General features: G+C 46.0%; 15 protein-coding genes across 15 annotated transcripts; 11 read left to right on the plus strand and 4 right to left on the minus strand.

The window, feature by feature from the left end:
- Positions 1-330: 330 nt before the first annotated feature.
- Positions 331-1353, plus strand: HEM2 (porphobilinogen synthase HEM2; the record flags this gene model as incomplete). Its single annotated transcript, XM_022607813.1, has 1 exon — positions 331-1353. One exon carries the CDS (start codon positions 331-333, stop codon positions 1351-1353), a length of 1023 nt encoding a protein of 340 aa, XP_022464371.1.
- Positions 1354-1621: 268 nt separating this feature from the next.
- On the plus strand, positions 1622-2473 carry KNAG0D03800 (uncharacterized protein; the record flags this gene model as incomplete). Its single annotated transcript, XM_022607814.1, has 1 exon — positions 1622-2473. The coding sequence occupies one exon, from the start codon at positions 1622-1624 to the stop codon at positions 2471-2473; it is 852 nt and encodes a 283-aa protein (XP_022464372.1).
- Positions 2474-3269: 796 nt separating this feature from the next.
- On the plus strand, positions 3270-4688 carry UGA1 (4-aminobutyrate transaminase; the record flags this gene model as incomplete). Its single annotated transcript, XM_022607815.1, has 1 exon — positions 3270-4688. The coding sequence occupies one exon, from the start codon at positions 3270-3272 to the stop codon at positions 4686-4688; it is 1419 nt and encodes a 472-aa protein (XP_022464373.1).
- A 209-nt stretch (positions 4689-4897) lies between these two features.
- VMA7 (H(+)-transporting V1 sector ATPase subunit F) lies at positions 4898-5254 on the minus strand (the record flags this gene model as incomplete). The annotated part of the gene is made up of 1 exon (XM_022607816.1): positions 4898-5254. One exon carries the CDS (start codon positions 5252-5254, stop codon positions 4898-4900), a length of 357 nt encoding a protein of 118 aa, XP_022464374.1.
- A 395-nt stretch (positions 5255-5649) lies between these two features.
- DPC29 (post-initiation translation factor DPC29) lies at positions 5650-6426 on the plus strand (the record flags this gene model as incomplete). The annotated part of the gene is made up of 1 exon (XM_022607817.1): positions 5650-6426. The coding sequence occupies one exon, from the start codon at positions 5650-5652 to the stop codon at positions 6424-6426; it is 777 nt and encodes a 258-aa protein (XP_022464375.1).
- Positions 6427-7453: 1027 nt separating this feature from the next.
- Positions 7454-8956, plus strand: MTL1 (Mtl1p; the record flags this gene model as incomplete). The annotated part of the gene is made up of 1 exon (XM_022607818.1): positions 7454-8956. The coding sequence occupies one exon, from the start codon at positions 7454-7456 to the stop codon at positions 8954-8956; it is 1503 nt and encodes a 500-aa protein (XP_022464376.1).
- A 285-nt stretch (positions 8957-9241) lies between these two features.
- On the minus strand, positions 9242-9955 carry THG1 (tRNA guanylyltransferase; the record flags this gene model as incomplete). Its single annotated transcript, XM_022607820.1, has 1 exon — positions 9242-9955. One exon carries the CDS (start codon positions 9953-9955, stop codon positions 9242-9244), a length of 714 nt encoding a protein of 237 aa, XP_022464377.1.
- Positions 9956-10172: 217 nt separating this feature from the next.
- KNAG0D03860 (uncharacterized protein) lies at positions 10173-11018 on the plus strand (the record flags this gene model as incomplete). Its single annotated transcript, XM_022607821.1, has 1 exon — positions 10173-11018. One exon carries the CDS (start codon positions 10173-10175, stop codon positions 11016-11018), a length of 846 nt encoding a protein of 281 aa, XP_022464378.1.
- A 614-nt stretch (positions 11019-11632) lies between these two features.
- Positions 11633-12712, plus strand: MSP1 (protein-degrading AAA family ATPase MSP1; the record flags this gene model as incomplete). The annotated part of the gene is made up of 1 exon (XM_022607822.1): positions 11633-12712. The coding sequence occupies one exon, from the start codon at positions 11633-11635 to the stop codon at positions 12710-12712; it is 1080 nt and encodes a 359-aa protein (XP_022464379.1).
- A 209-nt stretch (positions 12713-12921) lies between these two features.
- Positions 12922-13500, plus strand: ERV1 (flavin-linked sulfhydryl oxidase; the record flags this gene model as incomplete). The annotated part of the gene is made up of 1 exon (XM_022607823.1): positions 12922-13500. One exon carries the CDS (start codon positions 12922-12924, stop codon positions 13498-13500), a length of 579 nt encoding a protein of 192 aa, XP_022464380.1.
- Positions 13501-14091: 591 nt separating this feature from the next.
- POP6 (ribonuclease P/MRP protein subunit POP6) lies at positions 14092-14571 on the minus strand (the record flags this gene model as incomplete). Its single annotated transcript, XM_022607824.1, has 1 exon — positions 14092-14571. The coding sequence occupies one exon, from the start codon at positions 14569-14571 to the stop codon at positions 14092-14094; it is 480 nt and encodes a 159-aa protein (XP_022464381.1).
- A 423-nt stretch (positions 14572-14994) lies between these two features.
- On the plus strand, positions 14995-15936 carry RPP0 (60S ribosomal protein uL10; the record flags this gene model as incomplete). The annotated part of the gene is made up of 1 exon (XM_022607825.1): positions 14995-15936. One exon carries the CDS (start codon positions 14995-14997, stop codon positions 15934-15936), a length of 942 nt encoding a protein of 313 aa, XP_022464382.1.
- A 147-nt stretch (positions 15937-16083) lies between these two features.
- IMO32 (Imo32p) lies at positions 16084-16959 on the plus strand (the record flags this gene model as incomplete). Its single annotated transcript, XM_022607826.1, has 1 exon — positions 16084-16959. One exon carries the CDS (start codon positions 16084-16086, stop codon positions 16957-16959), a length of 876 nt encoding a protein of 291 aa, XP_022464383.1.
- Positions 16960-17753: 794 nt separating this feature from the next.
- Positions 17754-23393, plus strand: KNAG0D03920 (1,3-beta-glucan synthase; the record flags this gene model as incomplete). Its single annotated transcript, XM_022607827.1, has 1 exon — positions 17754-23393. The coding sequence occupies one exon, from the start codon at positions 17754-17756 to the stop codon at positions 23391-23393; it is 5640 nt and encodes a 1879-aa protein (XP_022464384.1).
- Positions 23394-23537: 144 nt separating this feature from the next.
- Positions 23538-24173, minus strand: TIM21 (Tim21p; the record flags this gene model as incomplete). Its single annotated transcript, XM_022607828.1, has 1 exon — positions 23538-24173. One exon carries the CDS (start codon positions 24171-24173, stop codon positions 23538-23540), a length of 636 nt encoding a protein of 211 aa, XP_022464385.1.
- Between the last annotated feature and the right edge of the window lie 415 nt (positions 24174-24588).

Genomic DNA, 24588 nt, shown 5'->3' on the forward strand with positions numbered 1-24588 from the left:
GGATAGTCACGGCGAGAAAGACAATATCCAACAAATAATGACAAGGAAAAACTCCTAGAAAATTCCTTAATCTACATGGAATACTTTCACTAAGTGATCATTATGCCACTGAAGCATTTACCTTCAATCATTGTACTCATCGGATATGATTGTGTCCTTAGTCCGGTAGCTTGCACACACACAAAATTCTCGGACATCACGTGAACAACGATTATTAATTACTTAAGATCATATCAAAGTGAACTTTACATTTTCGCCATTGAATAACAGTTTTCTTCACACTTTGAACATAAAAAAGAGCTAGCCACCTACGCGACCAAGACACCCTTCATGACGCATACTGCTGAGTTTCTGGACATTGAGGAAACTTCAATCTCATCAGTTCTAGCTGGTGGATACAATCATCCTCTATTGAGAGAATGGCAGAATGAGAGGCAATTGAGGAAGAGTATGCTGATCTTCCCTCTATTCATTTCGGACAACCCTGATGATGCATTCCCCATTGAGTCACTACCAAACATAATGAGGTTTGGTATCAACAAGGTCGGCGATTATTTGGAACCATTGATCGCGAAGGGCTTGAAGTCTGTCATACTGTTCGGTGTGCCTTTGAAAGCTGGCGTCAAAGACCCTATCGGGACTGCTGCAGATGATCCGGAAGGCCCTGTGATCCAGGGTATCAAACTTTTGAGAAAAAGGTTCCCCGAACTATACATTATCTGTGATGTCTGCCTTTGTGAGTATACTTCCCATGGCCACTGTGGTGTCCTATACGAGGACGGCACCATCAACAGAGAGAAGTCTGTAGCCCGTATTGCTGCTGTAGCGGTAAATTACGCGAAGGCAGGTGCCCATTGTGTTGCTCCAAGTGATATGATAGACGGTAGAATCAAGGAGGTCAAGCGTGGGCTAATCAACGCGCATTTGGCACAAAAGACGTTTGTGATGTCTTACGCGGCCAAATTCAGTGCCAATCTCTATGGACCATTCCGTGACGCTGCATGCTCGTCACCATCCCATGGTGACAGGAAAAACTACCAACTCCCACATGCCGGGAGAGGTCTTGCCAGAAGAGCAGTAAAGAGGGATATGGAGGAAGGTGCAGACGGTATCATTGTGAAACCTTCTACTTTCTACTTAGATATCATGAGAGACGCATCTGAGATATGTAGGGATTTGCCCATCTGTGCATACCACGTCTCAGGCGAGTACGCCATGTTGCACGCTGCTGCTGAGAAAAATGTCGTTGATTTGAAGACAATTGTTCTTGAATCACACCAAGGTTTCCTGAGAGCTGGTGCCAGACTGATCATCACATATTTTGCACCTGAACTACTCGACTGGCTGGAATAATGGGGGTCAACTGCAGCAGCACTGCTAGCCTGGGATAGTCTGGATGAGGGGCGCCCGCACGTGACTCTCTAAATCGTTGTAAAATTTCGGTTCACCCATTTTTTTCTTTTTTTCCTTTTCATGTAATGAGAATGTTAATTATGCAATCGAATTATATCATTTAAACTATCTAATAAGGGGGACTCTGTTACCGTATATCCTTCTCTTAAAACTCCATTGAACCTGCTCTCTTTTTCCTTTTGGGATAGAAAGTAACGAGATTATTGAGATGTCTTTACAGATGGCACCTTGGGTGCCAATATTCAGACAAAGTTGCAAGAATACGCTGAATGAGAAAAGTCCAATTATTACATTCCAATTCGCTACTGTCGATGTCAACCAAGAGGAGAAGGAGGATGTCGAGATAGGAGAATCCATACCCAGAGTCAGATCTGTCGTGCTGCGTGGGTTCCTGTTTGATGAGAGGAAATTGAATGTTTTGTGCTTCAACACAGACCTGAGAAGCGACAAGATGAGAGGGTTGAATGCGAGCAAGAGGTTTGAAGCTTGCTTTTACTTCCCGCAGACTTGGGAGCAATTTCGGTTTAGCGGGAAGTGCTTTGTCATATCTCTGAATGGCGTGGGGGGTAAGGGCCCCAAGCACCAAATGCTGGCGAAGTATAGAATCCTGCTGGAGGAGGAGATGAAGGACCACGACGAGCATTTGACGTACAAGTTCCCCACTCAAAAGGACTGGGATGAAGAAGTACTGAGGCAGTGGAACACTCTTTCGAGGTCTGCCAAATCTTTGTATAGGAAACCACCGCCTGGACAGTTGCTGACGTCGGAGACAAGTGAGAAATTAGATAAGATACAGAGGGGTGTCGATGGTGCTAAGGAGGACGTCGGGTTGGATAATTTCGCCGTAGTGTGCCTATGCGTGGATCAAGTAGATTATTTGAATTTGAAGGATGGGCGCGGTGGCGAAAGGAGGTTATACAAGAGGGTGCTGGAGACGGCACATTCCTGCGAGAACGAGGAACATTTGCAGCAGTTGAGAGATGAAGCTAATGATAACGACGACTACCACGACCTGGTCAATGGCCACGAGATTTGGCACGAGATTGAAGTGTGTCCGTAAGAGAGCCTGTCCTCCTAGAAGGACCTCTTAGGGCTGGAAGAGGCAACGACAACTCTCACCCAAATGTGTATATTTTTACTATTACTATTACCAAAATTTGTAAGAGCGATATTTATGATAAAAGATAAGATAACTTGAACGAAATCCGCGGGAAATCTACGGTTTATCGCGATTATCTCTCGAAGGATGTTCGATGCGCTCTCGATGAAAGATATTTGTGTTATCTTGATAACGCAGTTCTATGTAAATGAGGTTACGATATGCGGGTGCAACAGGTACTGGATCCACATTGCATTATCCTTATCAGATCTGACATTTGATGTTTCCCCTCCGTATGCGTCACAAGAATTGCAGGCACATTGTAGGGTATAATCAAAGCTTCCCTAAAACGACCTCAACCAAAACCTTTAGCACCCGCAGACTCCTGTATTTATGTCTCTCTTGATATGAACTAAGCGGAGAGAGAGAGACAGGAAGAAAAAAGGACTCTATTTTCAAACGATCCTATCAGCAGTTATCAAATAGAGTTGGTTGATTTGTAACGTTTCGGGGTTGGATCCAATCCAAGATAGTGTTTATTCATAGCGCAGAAGAGTTCCCCGATCTTGTTTTTCTTCCTTAATGGAGCTCCCTATCTTTCGTGAATGTGCGTGCCCATATTTAGGGAAGAGTATAAATATGAGAGAATGCAACATATTCCCTTGATTCTTGAAACACCGTTCAAATTTGCTTTCGTCTCCACGCTCATCTGCTAGTAGTAAGAGAAACGGATACGATTCTGTGCATACGTACTACGATGGGCGTTTGCGAAAAGTACTATCCGAAGGAGGCTGCTGCCCCCAGCATCAAGACTGAAGTAGTTCCTGGTCCAGTTTCCAAAAGACAACTGGAGGAGCTGTCTGGTAGATTTGACACCAGGCCGGCCTACTTCTTGGCAGACTATGACAAGTCACTCGGGAATTACATTGCTGACGTGGACGGGAACGTGTTTCTGGATCTGTACGCTCAGATTGCCTCCATCGCCCTCGGGTACAACAACCCTAAGTTGATGGAGGTGCTTTCCACCCCCGAGTTCAAGAGTTCCATAGTCAACAGACCTGCAATGGGGAACTTCCCACAGAAGGAATTGTCTACAATCATAGGTAACATTTTGAAGGTAGCACCAAAGGGCCAAACTCATGTATGGTCCGGTCTAAGTGGTGCTGACGCCAACGAACTCGCCATCAAAGCTGCATGCATGTACTACATGGAAAAGAAACGTGGTGGCCCCAAAGTCGAGTTTTCAAAGGAAGAACTTACCTCTGTCATGGAAAATCATGCTCCCGGTTCCCCCAATTTAGCAGTTTTGTCCTTCAAGAGGGCGTTTCACGGTAGGTTATTTGCCTCTGGGTCATGTACGTGCTCCAAACCCATCCACAAACTGGATTTCCCAGCTTTTGATTGGCCTCACGCGGAGTTCCCTTACTACAGCTACCCACAGGATCCAAACGCAGACGTGAACAGAGAAGAGGACGATAGATGTCTGAAGATTGTCGAAGATTTGATTGCGACCTGGAAGATCCCCATTGCCGCTCTGCTGATCGAACCGATCCAGTCCGAAGGTGGGGATAACCATGCCTCCAAGTACTTCCTGCAGAAATTGAGAGATATTACTTTGAAGCACGGCATCGTTTACATCATAGACGAGGTGCAGACTGGTGTCGGTGCCACTGGTAAAATGTGGTGTCACGAATACGCGGAAATTGAGCCAGCCTGCGACCTGGTCACCTTTTCCAAGAAATTCCAAAGCGCTGGGTACTTCTTCCACGACGAGGAATTTATCCCTAACAAGCCATACAGACAGTTCAATACGTGGTGTGGTGATCCGGCTAGGATGATCATCGCAGGTGCAATTGGCCAAGAGATACAAGAAAATAACCTTTTGGATCAAGTCAACCGGGTTGGTGACTACCTGTTTAGTAAGTTGGAAGCGTTACAAACTAGGTACCCACAGTTTTTTGCGCGGTTGAGAGGTAAAGGTCGTGGTACTTTTATCGCATGGGACTTACCTGATGGGGCCAGCAGAGACTTACTGCTGAAGAAACTGAGATCCAGCGGCTGTAACGTCGGTGGGTGTTCCGACCAGTCTGTGAGACTGAGACCATCATTGTCCTTTGAAGAGAAACACGTTGACATCTTCGTCAACGTGCTAGAAGAGTGTGTCTCAACTCTATAGCTCAAAACCAAACCTGTGCTTATTACGATCGAAGTATAAAAATATTTTGCTGGTATTGTTCTTTCTTTATATAGTGCCCGCACAACTCTGTCGATGTGTAGTTATGAAATGAATGTTGATGGGGTTTAAGGCTCCTCTACACTTTTTCTGCCCCCATTTGTATGTTGCCCATAAAAAATGACAACAACGGCATAAAGCAGCTTAGATTTCTATTCACCAAACAGTTTTTTCACTCTCTTGAGGACAGAGTCCTTTTCCGGGTCGTAAGGATGGTCCTTAGAGGGTATCTCGAGTACGGCCGGGAACGGATCCACAAACGCGTCTATCTTCATTCTAATCAAGTCAGCAACATGCTGGTTGATCAACAAAATCGCAATATCCTTCCGCTCCTGTGTAAACTCATCAAACTTTTCACCAACCTGCTCAACGGTGGTCTTGCCCTCTTGGTATACAAAAAAGTTCTTCTCATTCGTGGATGGGTTGATTTGCCCTATGCCGGCCAGCAGCAGCCCAGTCGCCGTATCCTCATCTCCAATCACAGCCAGCAGTGTCCTCTTGTCAGCCATTGTACCACGCTGCCACCGCCCTTCGCTGTCACAAGAGCCCTCCTGTTGCAAGTGTTCGCCTTATCTCATTTTCGATATATATTATATATATATATTTATTTTTTTGCTAGTGGACTTCACCTGAATTTAAAGGATGGCGGAGACAGTGGAGCCAACAAGGGAACCGCTGAGCGTAATAAGAGGGTGGTAGCAGTCTTTCCCAGTTATAGTCTGTATATAGACACGCTTGCAATATTATTTTGCTCCCCTCATACACACAAAGAGGATGTTGAGTTGTGGAACACAGCCCGTTAGGGCAACCTTTGCTGGACGGAACTTCGTGCGTCAGTTCTGCCGCGGGTTGAGCCCTCTGCTTTCTGGGCACAACAAATAGGTCTACGATTAAGCACGACAAAATGAAGAACGATGCGGAAAAGAATAAGCTAACGAACAAGTTTATACAGCAGATTGCGCTTGCTGTCAAGCTGCGGGATTCGAAGCTGCCGACCATCTTGGAGAGTGCAAACAAGAACAATATCCCGAAGAAGGCGATCGAGAACGCCATTAAGAAGGGTCAGGGCTTGCTGAATAGCGGCGGGGCCGGGAACATCAACATCTACGAGGGCATGGGCCCTGGCGGCGTGGCCATGATCATCGAGACGCAGACGAACAACAAGAACCGAACGGTGGCGTTGGTGAGGAGCCAATTCAACAAGGCAAACCTGAGTCTCCTCTCAATGGGCTCATCAATGCACTATTTCGATAAAGTGGGCGAGGTGACGTTCTGTGTGAGCAAAGAGGACGGCGAGAGCGACCTGGAGCAGCCGCCCGCCCCTGAAATATTGGACGAGGATGCCGTGTTCGAGCGAATTCTGGATATCGATGGCATCACCGATTTGCAACGGCAACCGCCTGGAGAAGAGGGGGACGACGACGAACTGGCAGTCTACTCCGCACTGACAGAACCATCACTCACCAACAAGATCGCACTCGAGATCCGTGACCGCGGCTTCGAACTGCACAGCACCTCCATTGAGTACAAGCCTAAGCGGGACACCAGAGTGCCCCTGTCGGACCCAGAAACGCAGCAAGCGTTCAGCAAGTTTGTCCAGGGGCTCGAAGACATCGAGGACGTGACCAAGGTGTATACCAACGAGCTCATCGCCCAGCCCAGCTCGCAAGACCAGGGATAGCTCTGTCCAGTGCGTGTGCGCCCATCCTTCACGGTCCCCAGTGTGCTGTGGCAGATTCGGTTTACCGCATCCGGACATATTTCCAGAAAGGGGAATATTTCCCAAAACTGCAAAAAAAATAATTGAAAACCACTCCTGTAAATAATACCGCTCGAGAGTTACCAGCGCACAGCAGACGACGAATTGCGTGCTGTGCCGAGTTTCTGGCGTCGTAATAACTGGCGTACACCATCCTCCTCGTTGCTTCCTCCCCCCTCTTTCCCTGCACTGTTTGAAGCTCTCCAGAAGACACATTTCAGGTACTTACCGGGTCCTCTTTGTTTATTATTAGATCACGTTTGTTGCTGGTTCTATAAATATCGTACACTGAAAAATATTCCACTTTTGAAGATCCCCCCGCCTCACACGTTTCTGCTGTTACATGCGTGGCCGGCATAGTTCTGATCCCATTTTTTTCTGCAGAGGTACCCAATTATAACATAATAGACTTTCACCAATTCCTCTGCTCCCCTCCCTCCTTCTAACCATCTCATCACCGTCCTCCCTCCCCCCCAGTTCCACTTTTAGCTCTTCGCCTCGGGTTCAAGATACAGACGAAAATAGAGCGGATTCAATTATTGGAAGCCAAAGATAAACAGATAGGACAAGATAGCGAAAGAGAAAGGAGTTGCAACTTCGGTGCTTATACATAAGTTGCACTTACTTCCCTCCCCCCTGTCTCAATCACTATACATAACTACCCAGTCTTTCCCGATTCCTCGCACCGTTTACTGCGGCTCACCGGATATATTAAGTCGTTTCGAGATCTCCTTCTCAGATTTTTGAAATAAAATTTCTTACAGTCAGCTGTTGTGCAGAAGGAAGCAAATAGGCAAAGATTGGGAACAGGTCTCAACGTCAGACCTACACTAAAGACATTACAAAGATATCATCTACCAGGAGGGAAGTCTTATAGTCCCTAAAGCTTGTGTGTTAGTGCGACCTGCATAGACAACCAACAGAAAAGGGCTCTTCCCCGCCTCACCATATGATTTTCCGTGTTTGGATTCCGCTATGGCTTATTTCGTTGCTATCTGTATTCATATGGACGGTACGGGCACAGAACATAGTACCGGACCAATTCCAAGGAGGAACCGGCAACGGGAATGGCAATAGTAACAGCAACAGCAACGACACAACTGTTCCGCCTCCGCAACAGAGCACGGCAGATACCTCAACGTTCGATTCTATATTCAATACACCCACCACGACAAGAGACACAACAACACCGACAACATCATCGTTCCCCCGGATCGTCGTTCCGAGTTCACAAGAGTATACATATTCTTCCTTCTCTCCCGAACCTTTTACCTCGAGTACGTTCCCTACTACAACTTCGAGCTCGAGTGTGTACATCGCACCCTCAGTAGCTCCACTGACATCATCCTCGATTCCCACGTTCTCTTCAACCCCCGTGGGCGTGCAGAGCAGTTCCTCGCAGATAATTGAATCTTCCAGCATGTCACCATCGAGCGTTTACATCCCGCCCTCGTCGCAATCGACGCCAATTTCTACTCAATCCTCCGTTGCCACATCGAGTTTTGCATCGACGGCCCCCGTCTCGTCAATTTCAGCGGTGGCGTCTTCCCTTTCAACCACCAGAGTGTCAAGTTCAAGCTCATTTGTGCCATCGACTACCCTCTCATCGATTCGGATCTCGTCGCTGTCTTCCTCGAGGTCTCGTCAACCTTCTTCCATCAGCTCTTCGACGCGCAGAACATCGACTGTCGTCTCATCGACAACCCACAGCAGTGTCTCATCTTCGTCTTCCATAAGCACGAGGTCGTCCAGTTCGTCCAGGTCGTCGAGTATTCTATTTTCGACGACAACCAGCGATACCGACATGACCATCACCAGTGTGATCCAGGGCAAAACGATCTTATCCGACATGTACACCACAGTGACACTGTCTGCTTCCGCCACGGCTACTGGGGAGAAGAAAAGTACTCACCGGGGTGGCCTCTCCAAGAAGAACAGAAACATCGTACTAGGTTGCTGTCTTGGGATAGGTATCCCCTTCCTCATCATAGTGCTCATATTGTTGTACCATTTCTGCATATCCCCACGAAGAGAGAGCTTTATCGACTCCGATGGTCAAGTCATCACGTCCTACAGAAGAAACCCGTTTGTACGGTTGTGGTACGATATTATTGGGAAGCAGTCTCACGACGAAGATGGCGTGCTGGCACAGTCGCCTATCGCTGACGACAATGACGAAGCGTTCATTCCCGGAATGGATGAAGGGTACGACATGTCGTATGCAGACTACGACGGGTTGGCTAACCATCGCGGTAACTCAATGAGGGAAGACGCTTTGAGAAACTCTGATCCCACAGCGGGGACAAGCGGGAACGGCTATTTCGCGGAGAAAATAGACTCACCGACAAGGACAACGGCAGATACGAGCACTGATATCAATGCCAATTCCTACACCAGTTCTTCTGAAAGTTTTGACCACGCGCCAAGGAACTTCAACATTACAAATTATTAATTCTTTCTAACGCCCAACCAAAGTCTCAGAACTAGAACGAACTCGATCGTTCTTTTCTTTTTTCTTCCGTTCTTACTGAGCATAATATTTTTTACCTGTTAGTGTCTCAGCTATACGCGCAAACTTTCCTCCTTTGATATGCCACGCTTTTTCATCGCGTCTATAGCATCTAACAGCATCCAACTTAGTCATTCCTCTCGGTCATATAATACAAAAAAATAGTAATAATTTATATACTGCATTGATATATTAATCCATTCCTTTTATGCTGTTGCTTCTTGCTACTCAATTCCCATGGAACAGTTCTTCGAGATGTTTGATAACATCGATGTGCTTCATCTCTCCTTTATTTGTGATCAGTGTGCCCTTCTTGTACATTTCCGGTTCATTGTTATAGTTTATCCCGCATTCCTTGAACAGGATCTCTTGTTTCTCACTGCTGACAGTGCCAGATAGTTTCTGCTCACTTTCTCTAGGCGTCATGTTGCACACCTGGATCAACATCCAGAACGCTGTGTTGTACAAGTTGTTTATATGCGTGTCCACGTACCTCCAACTTACGTAGTCCTTCACGGTCTGTAAGTTTGGGTACAAGACACACCGAGAGTCAAAGAAGGGCAGATGCTTAGCGTGCAGTTCGACCCCTGGAAAAAATTTGGCCCACAGGAGCACGTAATTGGACGTGAACAACGACACGAAAAGCGTCGCAATCTTGTCCTTTCTTCTGTTAAATAAACTAGTGTCCTTCCTCAAAACAAATGAATACTCGTCACTCTCCCCGTATGCAAGCACAATATCAGTTCTGTATTTCCTGACTACATTCTTAGCACATGCGTTCATAAGCTTCAAAGCACGCTCGTCATTGGGCTTAGCAAACTGATAGTACTTTGAAAACTCGTGGAACTTCTTCCCGTCTATTCTAACGACAATGTAACATTGAGGCAGCAGAACGTCCTGTATTTCAAAATCTCTGACGTACTCAAACCGGGACTTGGCCATGTTCCTGCACTGCAATATTATTAAGCCCCTGAGCTATGAAACCTGCAATATCAACTGGGCATCGGGTAAAGATGCCATAGTGATTGAAATGTACGGCATTTCGTTTACTGCCATACATAAAAAAAATGAATATATAATAAAGTAGAAAAGGTTAAAGGGAAGAAGAGGGGTTCCATTGCAGTTTGACACATTCCTGGAAGGTCAACACGGTAAACAGATGGCCAATACTATCAAAATCGTCAAGAAGAGATCCAAGAATAGGTTTGGGAAGAACAAGGCGGATGCACTGAAGGTACAGAGACTTTTCTGGCTCACGGGCCATTCCGTGACGCTAGTCTGCGGACTGCTGTTTGGTGTCACATATTTCTTTCATGTTCTCTTATTCTTCAAGTACAGATCCTGGAAGTGGTTGTTTTTACGTGTGAATGAGAACTACTCTGTGATAAAAGGCCACAGATGGTACCATTCCATCCTGAGATCCACCCCACAGCTACTGTACCGGATGTCGCTGATAGGGGTGTTCTCAGCATCCGGGGTGACAATGTACCAGAACTGGGGCGGTCTAAGGCCAACCTGGTTTGACCTGCTATCCTCGGCGAATTTTCAAGCCACTATTATCGCTGTTCTCTGGTTTCTAGGGGGAGGTAAGTCCATATACAGACTTCTTCCCTTTATGATCCTCAGCTTCATTCACTTGAAACACTATAAGACTGAGTTTGAGACAGAGGACAGAGAAAGCGTGGAGAAGCTGTCTTTGGAGAATAAGGAACTTCTACACTTGATTGCTTACTCTGAAGTGTTCATTGCCGTAACTTTGCTGCTAGACACACTATTAATGAAGAACGGGGAAACCGGCTTCATGTTTGTCATCTATGCAGGTTTCTACTGGATCAGACTGAACTTCTCGCTATACACCCAGGCAACAGTCATCAGACTATTGAACAAATTTGAAAAGAAGGTCCCACCAAAGTACTACAAACAGTGGAATGTTGTCAAAAAGTTTTTAATTGGGAAAGTCAAGAATCGTAAGGACAACATCGAAAAGGCTACCAAAAATGCATAAAAGAATTACTCTCCTACCTCTCTTTTACGCTTCTACTCTATACGTAAGGTATGTTCTATATTTTATGACCCTCGACGTAATTTGATCATGTGAACTGGTAATGGTAGTTGCTGTCATTACTTGTCAACCGAAATAACGATTGCAGTTTTGACAGAACGCTTCTTGCCCTTGGAACTCTGTGATACGCACAAAAATAAATATAAGTCTTTGTAACTAAATGAAAGGTATTAAACGAGCGTTACTCATTGGCTCATCATTAATCGAATAACTGATCATGCCTTTTTTCTTTTTACAATGACTATGATTCATCGTTTCCTTAACTTTCCAAGAAAAGCTTAAGAAAATCTGCTCAATGGAAGTTAAAAGTTCCTACCATGGTAACGTTGCATTTTCTACAATGCTATTTTGCACTATATACAATACCATATTAAACAGAACTTTCAGTTCAACAAGTCTTAACCAGCCTTCTACATAACTCAGCAAGCACAAGTAGCTACAAAATGCTCTTTTTTTCTTCTCACATATATAATATTAAATTAGGAAGAGAGATGAACGTTGCAGACTTTGGCAGCTCAAACACTTGAAGGGCACCAACGCAATCTTTACCTCTATCCATGGCAAGGAAATTCGATCTCAAAACAATCACCGACTTAACTGTTTTGGTGGGCACTGGTATATCACTTTACTACCTTGTTAATAGATTGTTGAATGATGTGGAGTCGGGGCCGATGGGAAGTCGGTCCAAAGAAAATAGGACGAAACAGGACCAACAATGGCAAAAACTCATTGCAAAATCGCCCGACTTAGCTGATGTGGATCTGAATGCTTATGAGAGATCTATTTTAAGCTCCGTGGTTACATCTGACGAGATCAATATATCCTTCAAGGATATCGGAGGGTTAGACCCATTAATTTCCGACCTGCACGAGAGTGTTATTTACCCACTGACCATGCCTGAGGTATACTCGAATAACCCACTACTACAAGCACCTAGTGGTGTTTTACTGTATGGACCGCCTGGCTGCGGTAAGACTATGCTTGCGAAAGCGCTGGCTAAGGAAAGTGGCGCCAACTTTATATCCATCAGAATGTCCTCGATAATGGACAAGTGGTACGGGGAGTCAAACAAGATAGTCGACGCCATTTTTTCTCTGGGGAATAAGCTGGAGCCCTGTATTATTTTCATCGACGAGATCGATTCTTTTTTGAGAGAACGATCATCCACTGACCACGAAGTAACAGCTACGTTGAAGGCGGAGTTTATGACGCTGTGGGATGGTCTGGTGAGTAATGGGCGGATAATGATAATTGGTGCTACGAACCGGATTCAAGACATAGACGATGCCTTTTTGAGGAGATTGCCAAAACGTTTCATGGTATCTCTGCCTAGGGTGGAACAAAGGAAAAGGATTTTGGAAGTGCTGTTGAAGGATAGTAAAGTTGACGAAGAACATTTTGATATAGACGAAATTGCTAGCAAGACGAGAGGCTTATCAGGTTCTGACCTGAAGGAATTATGTAGAGAAGCTGCTCTCACTGCAGCAAAGGAATACATTAGGCAGAAGAGACAGATGGTATCTGATGGTAAAAACGGCAATCAACCTGGCATAACAATAAGGCCGTTGAAAACCTCCGATTTTCTCGGGATGGCTGCCTCTGGGGAAGAGGTGTCTAATTCTATAGAATTAGACTAGACATTTCTGTTGTACCTCACTCTCATGCTCAAATCCCGTTTTCTTGTCTTAAAACAGTATATAGCCACCCACATTCTTTAACAAGTCCATATCTTCGAGAAGAACAGGAAAAATAATTTAAAGCTACAGTACTATTTATTCAACTACATTTATTGAAATTAACACAAGAGAAGAGCTCACCAGAGTACATCTCACAGCGACAGGTAGCTATGGACGATAGTTCTATCAGTGACAGTCAAGGGTCAGATGGTATATTTTTCAATAAGCAGGGCAAGTTCTGTATACCCTGCACTGCATTCCGTGGGTTCCAGTACGTAGCTGCAGGACTGCGCACCCGGTACGAAAATTATAAGAGCAATCAGGGATCATCCCCAACGGTAATAATGAATGACAATGACAAGATCCCTGGTTCAAGGAGCTATCTCAAGGAGGATCCACCCGATGTCCAGAAGCTTGGAGTGGCATCATGGGATTTTCTACACAGTATGGCTGCTAAGTACCCAGATCAACCCACGGTGACCCAGGAGGGTGAGATGAAAGAATTCCTCAAAATCTTCTCCCATGTATACCCATGCCATTGGTGCGCTAAGGATTTTGAGAAGTACATAGAGAAACATGCACCAAGGACCAAATCGAAAGAAGATCTCAGTAGATGGATGTGTGAGGCCCACAATTCTGTGAATGGTAAATTGGGCAAGCCAAAATTTGACTGTAATTTTTGGAAGCAGAGATGGCAAGATGGATGGGAAGACCAACAACAGAGCACGGTTCTAGAGAAACAAAATTAACTCTTGTAAATAATGAAGAGAAGACCTAACTGCCATCACCGCCATATTTACGTCAGCGATGCAAAAATTTTTATATAAAAAGGCTTTAAGAGAAATATAAAAAAAAATATGACGAAGATGTAACTTGTCAATTGGTCTACTGCAATTTTAGATTATGATTCGAGCTTGGGATATTACCACTAACCCAATTGAGAAGCAAAAGGAGGGTGGACGCAACTAGACAGAACAGACTTTTGAGCAGGAGCTCAAGCTGAGTTGCATTGAGCAACGAGTCTGTTACATTGCTAAACTTCACTTTTAATTCTTTTCTTTGGCCTCTTCGAAGACTCTTTATCCCTGAATTTCGTGGATATAGCGTTCAAAGCGAGGCCTATAATAAATGTGCATCTCAATCTTTATCAAAATATAAACAACAGATTGTTATCTCATAGAGTCTTTTGAGCGTTCTTACGAATGCTGGAAATATATACAATGGGAATAGATTATAACGATTCTATTTTCTTATTGGCTCAATGGTACATCTCCCTCTTGTAACTTTTAACTTACATTTCTATTCTTGCTTGAGCCTGCCGGTTTTATATAATCTTGTTTCTATATAGGTTGTTCTGTGAATCCTGTGTTGTTCTTTTTAAACACTGGACTAGAAAACATGCTCTCATCCATTGTAATGAAAATGAACAGTATGGGGACTTTCAGCTTCTTGTCTAAAAGTTCGTTAACTCCTGGTTTCACCACCTCAAAGCTGTTTATGGCGTTCCACTGCTTAAATGGATCGCCACCCTTCAGTGTGCCCTTGAATATTTCTACAATACTGAGCAATTTCTGGATATGAGGTCCGTATGCACATAGAGACAGTATATTAGATTTGAGGTCTATCTTGCTCAAAGTATCGATGCTCAATTTAATTTTATCGTTCTTCGTCACTTTGCGGAACTTCACAAGAGATAATACACCCTCATCCTTTGAAAGTAACTGCGGTATTATCCTATCTTCGATGTATTTGAAACTTGATTTTTGGTCTGCCAAATCAATACCAGTATCTTCATTATGGTAGTGCGCAGTACTGGCCATATCGGGAAACAGTAATATATGTCTTCCCAGTTCCGTTGGACTCGAATGAACGTGGCGATGCTTCAGTTCATCACTCTGCACATTAACCGTTTTGACAGAGAGAGAATCAAAGATACTAGAAAACTGGTTAAGTGACTTGTTTCAACGTTTATAACATCCGAACACCATTCTACCGTTTTTTCTTTTGCTTTAACTGGTTTTTTCTGTGTGATATTTCAACTTTAGGAAATATTGGAGAGTCGCAACGCAACTTCGAATTCCAAAATCTGTCCCGGAAAACTTCAGCGAGTAAGCTGGTCGGTCCTTGATACAGTTGATATTATTCAATCGTGCTTTCTCGATACGTTGGTTCGTTGGTTATTCAAGTCCAAGATCTGTATCAAGGAAATCCTTTAAACATCCTACAAATACTACAAGTTTGCAATGGGAGGCGTCCGTGAAAAGAAAGTTGAGTACTTCGCTAAGTTGAGAGAATACTTGGAAGAATACAAGTCCATCTTCGTTGTTGGTGTTGACAATGTCTCTTCCCAACAGATGCACGAAGTCAGAAAGGCTTTGAGAGGTGAAGGTGTTGTCTTGATGGGTAAGAACACCATGGTTAGAAGAGCCATCAGAGGTTTCCTATCTGACTTGCCAGACTATGAAAAGTTGCTACCTTTCGTCAGAGGTAACGTTGGTTTCATTTTCACCAACGCTTCTTTGAAGGACATCAAGGATGTCATTGTTGCCAACAAGGTTGCTGCCCCAGCCAGAGCTGGTGCCGTTGCCCCAGAAGACATCTGGGTCACTGCCGTCAACACCGGTATGGAACCTGGTAAAACCTCTTTCTTCCAAGCTTTGGGTGTCCCAACCAAGATTGCCAGAGGTACCATTGAAATTGTCTCCGATGTCAAGGTTGTCGAAGCCGGTACCAGAGTCGGTCCATCTGAGGCCACTTTGTTGAACATGTTGAACATTTCTCCATTCACCTACGGTCTAACTGTTGTCCAAGTCTACGACAACGGTCAAGTCTTCCCATCTTCCATCTTGGACATCACCGACGAGGAATTGGTTTCCCACTTCATCTCTGCTGTTTCCACGATTGCTGCCATCTCCTTGGCTGTTGGTTACCCAACCTTGCCATCTGTTGGCCACACTTTGATCAACAACTACAAGAACTTGCTAGCTGTTGCCATTGCCTCTGGTTACCACTACGCTGAGATCGAGGAATTGATTGACAGAATTGAAAACCCAGACAAGTACGCCTCTGCTGCTCCAGTCGCTGCTGCTGCCGGTGGTGCCGCTGAATCTGGTGCCGCCGAAGAAGCTGCTGAAGAAGAGGAAGAAGAGTCTGACGCTGACATGGGTTTCGGTCTATTCGACTAATCTCTATAGATGTAAAATATTTTAATTAGTATCATTTACATATATTATTATTATCCCTTCTAAAAAAATAGTGAAAAAACAAAGAAAGAACTTGTTACTGCAATTTCATTCATTGTTGTGACTCCAAGGGACCCAATTCAATACAAAATGAGGGTGACAAGACGCTTGCTTCAAAGTGTGAAACTGTCGTATGATTTACTGTCACCAACTTGTAGATCTCACGATGCGAAACAATCTGTAGTAATCATGCACGGGTTTCTGGGCAACAAGAACAACAACCGCACTCTGGGTCGTAAGTTGGTCGAGGCACTGCAGCGACCCGTGTACCTTGTCGACATGAGGAACCACGGTTCTTCCCCCCGTACCGCAGAGTTCAATTATAAAGCGATGTCCGAGGACATCTTCCAATTCATCAGGGATCACCGATTGGAAAAGCCCCTGCTGTTGGGTCACTCCATGGGGGCCAAAGTCGGGATGACTTGCGCACTGGGGGACCCAAAGCACAAACTTGTGTCCCAATTGGTGTGCATCGAGAACGTACCCGTATGCACGCAACCAAACGGCAAGTTCGCCGAGTACATCACGTGGCTGCTGCGGATCACACAACAGTCCAAGATCAAGACGCTGGCACAGGCGGACGCGTACCTGGCGCAATTTGAGAGTGATGAGAAAATCAGACAATTCCTACTGTCGTCTACGTTACAAAGACGCCCCCCGGGGGGACAGGGACCTACAACGCCCGCGTTCGAACCCAAAATACCCCTGGCGCAGTTGAGGGAGTCGCTGCTGAGGGGGGAAGTATCCGGGTGGACACACGACCCGCGGCGTGAACGGTTCACGGGTCCAACTTTGTTTATAAGAGGCACGCTGTCAGAGTACATCGCAGACGAGTACATCCCGACGATCGGGCTATTCTTCCCACGGTTCCAACTCGAAGACGTCAAAGGCGCGGGCCACTTCGTCAACGCCGAACAGCCGGACACTTGCGCCGAGCTCATCAAGCGCTTCGTGGAGAGTGACTGATTCGAAGGCTGAGTTTGAATATTTTCGCGTCGCAGTTGTTTTTTCGCGTCTCCCGCATCCGTTTTGGGGACGCGTGCGGCCAGAACCGCTGCACGAATTTCCCGATTCGGAAATTCGGCGGTACTTGCCGTGCATTTTTTTTTGTGAACAAGAGAGGGGCACAAACCCGAGAAAAGACGCGGTTTCCCTTTTGGGACTATTTCTTTGTTCTTTCGCTTTATTTTTAGCGCGCAAGTTACAACAGCAGCAGCAGCAGCAGCAGCATTAGTAGTAGTAGTAGTGGGCAACAAGAGGAGCAAGAGACGGCAACAGCATTTACTCTGCTGTGCGGGCGGGGTTGAATTGTGCAGCATCGGATCTTCTATCAGTGGTTAATAGCCCTGGCGTTCTAGTGCTTTTCTTTTTCTTTTGGAAAATTTATTTCTTCCTCTTCTCTTCTCTTGGCGGAGCACACACGGTTGTCTGATTTTTCTAACGGGTTTTGCAGTTCACGAAATAAATACCAAATATTTTTTCTTCTTTCTTTTTCTGCAACTTCCCTCTTCTTCGTCAATTGATCCATCATCAACAGAAGGAAACACTGATCAAAGTTGTACTCTCTTTTCCCACAAACACCACCACAATTGACTATATATTGTACGAGGGCACCAAAAGGAGAAAATATAGTAGGAAAAAAAATATTATATATAGTGGAAAAAAGCGAACAAGCTGGAGAAGAGAGTAGCTCAAAAGAGAGGAGTCGTTACAAATACAAAGACAAGACCCCAGCAATCACCAAGTACTAGCAGCGTGCGATGTCGAATTATCCGAATGGGTATTCCGCAGGTGCACACAGCCGGGATCAGCTCGATCAGTACGGCCAGCCCATCGAGGAGGATCAAACGATGGATTACCGCGACAACGAATTCGACGATGATTTGGAATTCCATAACACCCGTATGAGAGAGGAGAATGTGTCCTCGGTGCAAGACGAGGGTGACGAAGAGGACGATCTGGCGTTTGAAGTGCCAGCGAGGCACTTGGATGGCCAGCAGCCCAATAACAGTTACTCGGACTACAGCGGCAGCAGTTCTGCACACGGTGAGTACGACAACAACTACCCGCCCTCACACTTATCCTACGGGAAGGGTCCCCACAGGACGTTTTCCACTCTGTCCACGTCGATGTACGACAGGGTCCCACACGATGGGTCCAGTAACTTGCACAACGGGGCCAACCACGAGTCGAGCACGCTGTTCCCACAGGACCCGTACCCGTCTTGGACAGCGGACCCGGACTGCCCAGTTAACATCAAACAGATCGAGGATATATTCATCGATTTGACCAACAAGTTCGGCTTCCAGAGAGACTCGATGAGAAACATGTTCGACCATTTGATGACACTACTGGATTCTAGAGCATCGAGGATGTCCCCGCAGCAGGCGCTGCTCTCGCTACATGCCGATTACATCGGTGGGGACCGTGCAAACTACAAGAAATGGTACTTTGCCGCACAACTCGACCTCGACGACGAGATTGGGTTTAGGAACGTATCGCTGAACAAGATGAACAGAAAGTCGCGCAGAGCGAAAAAAAGTAGCAGTAACATAATGAAGTCCACGTACACGAACGACCAGGACGTCGACGCTACCCTGAGGGCGATAGAAGGTGACAACTCTTTGCAAGCAGCAGATTTCAGGTGGAAAGTGAAGATGAACAGATTGTCCAACGTCGGGAAGATAAGGCATTTGGCTCTGTATCTTTTGATTTGGGGGGAAGCAAACCAGGTCAGATTTACCGCAGAGTGTCTCTGCTTCATATTCAAATGCGCTTTGGACTACTTGGACTCCCCACAGTGCCAAAATAACCAGCACACATTACACGAGGGGGACTATTTGAACCGGGTCATTACACCTCTGTACAAGTTTATCAGAAATGAGGTTTACGAAATCCTCGATGACCGTTTTGTGAAACGTGAAAGAGACCACAATAAAATCATCGGGTATGATGACGTCAACCAGTTGTTCTGGTACCCTGCTGGTATCAATAAGATTGTGCTATCCAACGGTACTAGATTGGTTGATCTACCCACTGAGGAAAGGTACCTAAATTTTGGGAACGTTGATTGGGAGGCCGTGTTTTTCAAGACATACTACGAAACGAGAACATGGTTGCATATGGTGACAAACTTCAACCGTATTTGGGTGCTTCACGCTTCCGTCTACTGGATGTTTGTCGCTTACAATGCTCCAACCTTCTATACCCACAATTACCAACAGTTGGTGAATAATCAACCCTTGGCTGCCTACAAATGGGGCACCGCTGCATTGGGTGGTACAGTTGCATGTGTGATAGAATTAGCTGCCACCGTCTGCGAATGGTTCTTTGTTCCAAGAAAATGGGCCGGTGCGCAACATCTAAGCACCCGTTGTATATTTATCTCCGTCCTGCTCGGTATCAATCTGGCGCCAATCGCTTGGTTATTTGCATATGAGAAGGATACCGTGTACAGTCACACCGCGTACGTTGTTTCGATCGTATTTTTCTTTGTGGCCGTCCTTACCGTGGTCTTCTTCTCGATCATGCCCTTGGGGGGACTGTTCACTTCATACATGAAAAGGTCATCCAGAAAATATGTCTCATCACAAACATTTACGGCATCCTTTGCGCCTTTACATGGCTGGAGTAGACTGCTGTCGTACCTAATCTGGATCTTGGTATTCGGTGCCAAATACGCCGAATCCTACTTTTTCTTGATTTTGTCGCTGAGAGATCCTATTAGAGTGCTGTCGACAATGACAATGAGATGCACTGGTGAATACTGGTGGGGTGCTAAACTATGTAGACATCAACCGAAGATCACTCTGGCTCTGATGATTGCTACCGATTTTGTGCTGTTTTTCCTGGATACCTACCTGTGGTACATTATTATTAACACCGTGTTTTCCGTCTGTAAGGCATTCTACCTGGGTATGTCTGTGCTAACTCCGTGGAGGAATATTTTCACAAGGTTGCCAAAGAGAATATATTTGAAGATTCTGGCCACGGACGATATGGAGGTCAAGTACAAACCAAAGGTTTTGATATCACAGATTTGGAACGCCATTGTCATCTCAATGTACAGAGAACACTTGCTCGCTATCGACCACGTCCAACAGCTATTGTATCACCAAGTTCCTGCAGAAGTCCAGGGCAAGAGAACCCTTAGAGCTCCAACGTTTTTCACTTCTCAAGATGATTCGAAATTGAAGAGAGCATTTTTCCCAGCTGATTCCGAGGCTGAAAGAAGAATCTCGTTTTTTGCCCAGTCTTTGGCAGTTCCTATGGCCTCTCCGTTACCTATTGATAATATGCCAACGTTCACCGTCCTGACACCTCACTATTCTGAAAGAATTTTGTTATCTTTAAGAGAAATTATTCGCGAAGACGATCAATTCTCAAGAGTCACATTGTTGGAGTACTTAAAACAGTTACACCCGGTCGAATGGGAGTGCTTTGTCAAGGATACCAAGATACTAGCGGACGAAACGGCTGCATTTGAAGGTATAGAGGAACAAGAAAAGGGCGATTTAGCATCGTCAGATGTCGATGACCTTCCATTCTACTGTATTGGTTTCAAGTCTGCAGCTCCTGAATACACTCTGAGAACTCGTATTTGGGCATCTTTGAGATCCCAAACTTTGTACCGTACAGTCTCTGGTTTCATGAATTATTCAAGAGCAATTAAGTTGCTATACCGTGTTGAGAACCCTGAGATTGTTCAGATGTTTGGTGATAATGCCGAGGAATTAGAAAGAGAATTGGAAAAGATTTCCAGAAGAAAGTTCAAGTTCTTGGTTACGATGCAAAGATTGGCTAAGTTCAAACCACACGAAATGGAGAATGCAGAGTTTTTGCTGAGAGCGTATCCCGATTTGCAGATTGCATACTTAGACGAGGAACCACCATTACACGAGGGCGACGAGCCAAGAATTTTTTCTGCGATCATTGACGGTCACTGTGAATTGTTAGACAACGGTCGTAGACGTCCTAAGTTTAGAATCCAATTATCCGGTAACCCTATCCTGGGTGATGGTAAGTCTGATAACCAGAACCATGCCATTATCTTCTACAGGGGTGAATACATCCAATTGATCGATGCCAACCAAGATAATTATTTGGAAGAATGTTTGAAGATTAGGTCCGTGCTGGCCGAATTTGAAGAAATGGATGCGGAACAGTACAACCCATACGCTGCTGACCACGAGTACCAAGATCAGTCCGATAACCATCCGGTGGCCATTGTTGGTGCCAGAGAATATATCTTTTCTGAAAACTCTGGTGTCCTTGGTGATGTCGCTGCTGGTAAAGAACAAACTTTTGGTACACTGTTTGCGCGTACCTTGTCTCAAATCGGTGCTAAGTTACATTACGGTCATCCGGATTTTATCAACGCTACGTTTATGACCACCAGAGGTGGTGTCTCAAAGGCGCAGAAGGGTTTGCATTTAAACGAAGATATCTACGCTGGTATGAACGCCCTTCTACGTGGTGGGCGTATCAAGCATGTTGAATACTATCAGTGTGGTAAAGGTAGAGATTTGGGTTTTGGTACTATCTTGAATTTCACAACAAAAATTGGTGCCGGTATGGGTGAACAGATGTTGTCCCGTGAGTACTACTATTTGGGTACGCAACTGCCTATTGACCGTTTCTTGTCTTTTTACTACGCGCATCCTGGTTTCCATTTGAATAATTTGTTCATTCAGTTGTCTTTGCAGATGTTCATGCTTACTTTGGTTAATTTGCACTCGTTGGCGCATGAGTCTATCATCTGTGAGTACAACAGGAACAGACCCATTACGGATATTTTGTATCCGATTGGCTGTTACAATTTGGAGCCTGTCATCGATTGGGTTAGACGTTACACCCTATCCATTTTCATCGTGTTTTTCATTGCGTTCGTTCCTATTATCTGCCAAGAACTGATTGAGCGTGGTGCTTGGAAGGCGACGCTAAGATTCTGGCGCCATGTTCTGTCGTTATCTCCAATGTTTGAAGTCTTTGCTGGTCAAATCTACTCATCTGCCCTGCTAAGCGATTTAACCGTTGGTGGTGCTCGTTATATTTCGACAGGTCGTGGGTTTGCTACGTCGCGTATTCCGTTCTCGATTTTATACTCTAGGTTTGCTGGATCTGCCATTTACATGGGTGCGCGGTCGTTACTGATGTTACTGTTTAGCACCGTGGCGCATTGGCAAGCTCCGCTGTTGTGGTTCTGGGCCTCGCTGGCCTCGCTGGTGTACTCTCCATTTATTTTTAACCCACACCAACTATCTTGGGACGATTTCTTTTTAGATTACAGAGACTTCATCAGGTGGCTATCAAGAGGTAACAGCAAGTACCACAAGAATTCGTGGATCGGTTACGTCAGGATGTCTCGGTCTCGTGTTACGGGTTTCAAGAGAAAGCTCATTGGCGACGAATCTGAGAAGTCTGTTGGGGATGCGAGCAGGGCGCACAGGACAAATCTTGTGCTGGCCGAACTTGTCCCTGGCTTCATATACTCTACTGGTTGTTTCATTGCGTTTACTTTCATCAACGCACAAACAGGTGCGAGATCTACGGACAACGACCGTGTTAACTCCGTTTTGCGTATGATCATTTGCACTCTTGGTCCAGTGGCCGCCGACATGGGTGTGCTGGCTGTGTGCATGAGCATGTCTTGTTGTTCGTCTGTGTTATTCGGTTCGTGCCACAAGAACCCTGGGTCTGTCATGGCAGCGTTTGCGCACGGGTTCTCCGTGGTAATCCACATTGGCTCATTCATCGTGATGTGGGTGTTGGAAGGTTTCAGTTTTGTGAAGATGCTGATTGGTGTCATTACTTGTATCCAATGCCAGCGGTTTTTGTTTTCGCTGATGTCTTTGTTGTTGATCTCCCGTGAGTACAAGAACGACCAGGCAAACAGCGCGTTCTGGACCGGGAGATGGGGCACGACGGAGACGTCTGCATTGAGGTATTTCCGTGAGTACGTGGTGAAGATCATCGAATTATCCGAGTTTGCTGCCGATTTTGTACTCGGGCATACAATTCTGTTGACCCATTTCCCTGTTCTGGTGATCCCCGGCATTGACAAATTGCACTCGATCATGTTGTTCTGGCTGAAACCATCGCGCCAGATCAGACCACCCATCTTTTCGCTAAAGCAGACGCGGTTGAGAAAGCGGATGGTACGGAAGTACTTCTGCCTGTACATTGCCGTGCTGCTTGGGTTTGCCGCATGTATTGTGGGCCCTGCCGTTGCTGCTGCGTATGTGCCAGACCGGATAGCTCCACACCTAACTGGTGCCGGGCGCAATCTGTTCCAACCGAGAAACGTGAACCAGAACGACACTGGGTTGAGCATAACGACGTACTCTGCCCATTACTACGTGTCCACTCCATCGATGAAAACGTGGTCCACGAAGGTGTGATCTGAGGGAGAGCTAGAGCGCTCTATACATATATTACTATTACTATATACGCTATAAGGGGATGTACTTTAGATGTGTTGTTGGGATGGCGGGCCGCGGGCGGCGAGCCACTCGCGGTGTTGCTTTGAATCCACGCCCGATTGTTCAGCGATTGTTCGTCCACCAAAAGATGCTAGTTGGTTTACGCGCGGACTTGTTCAGTTTCGGTTTGACGACGTAGTGGCGCTTGTGTCCCCTGACGTCTACGTAGACGTTGACGAATGCCGGTTTCGAGACGCTGCTCTCCTCGACTGCGTCTACGTGGACGAGTGCGACGTGTCGCTTGGACTCGAGGTGGAACCTGAGCAGCACGTGTGTGCGGCCCTCATTGTCAAGCTGCCTCCGGGACCTGATGGGCCTATTCCGCGTCCACCTGTCGTTGGTGATGAGCTCACCGTACGCCTTGAGCCGCTCGTTGTGGCCCGGGGTGTCCGCGCATTGGAGAAGTTCCCTGGCGACCGGGTCCTGTTCTACGAGCGTCACGGCCCTGTTGAACAACTGCGTGTCACCGTTCGGGGAGAACAGTTCTGAGCCAACGAGGTACAGAACGACAGCTGTCACTGCGGTCCCTCCAACGACCGCTACACCGGAAGCAGTGAATGTCCCAGCACGCTTCGTCCGTGCCCACAGACTGGGGGGTTTCGCGGCCGCGTACCACCTGTGAGAGACCAATGGGGTACGTGAGAGTGCACGCGAACGGATAAGTGTCCTAGGTGTCCACATCCTGCACATCGACAACATCCTGGGAGAGTTTGTGTGCGTGGGAGGGTTAACTTGTGTTGTTTGCCCTATCTTAGTCCACTGTGAATCTGTATGTGCCAATACTTTATAATATTTGCAGATTGGAGCTTAATACGGTGATGAAGCGCAGTGGTAGGTTGGGTGCGATAGAGGGATGCCCGTGAGTACTGCCGTTTGAACTAGCGTGAACTGGGACACGCCAGGGTCAAACGAGTTCTATCGGTGCGGCGTTACCTCTACTGAGGCAGTGAATTGGTTAAAGCTTCTCGCTTGCTTCTTTGACGTCAGTCGTAACAAACTTCAAAGCTATCTATATTTATTGTATGTACCTTGTAGTCGTCCCTTGTCCGTTACACCTCGCCCTACTTCACAACGACGGTCGCACCAACTCGGTCCTCCCACCACACGACGGCGA

This window comes from Huiozyma naganishii, chromosome 4 (genome assembly GCF_000348985.1).
Source record: "Huiozyma naganishii CBS 8797 chromosome 4, complete genome".
In the NCBI taxonomy this organism is placed as follows: domain Eukaryota; kingdom Fungi; phylum Ascomycota; class Saccharomycetes; order Saccharomycetales; family Saccharomycetaceae; genus Huiozyma; species Huiozyma naganishii.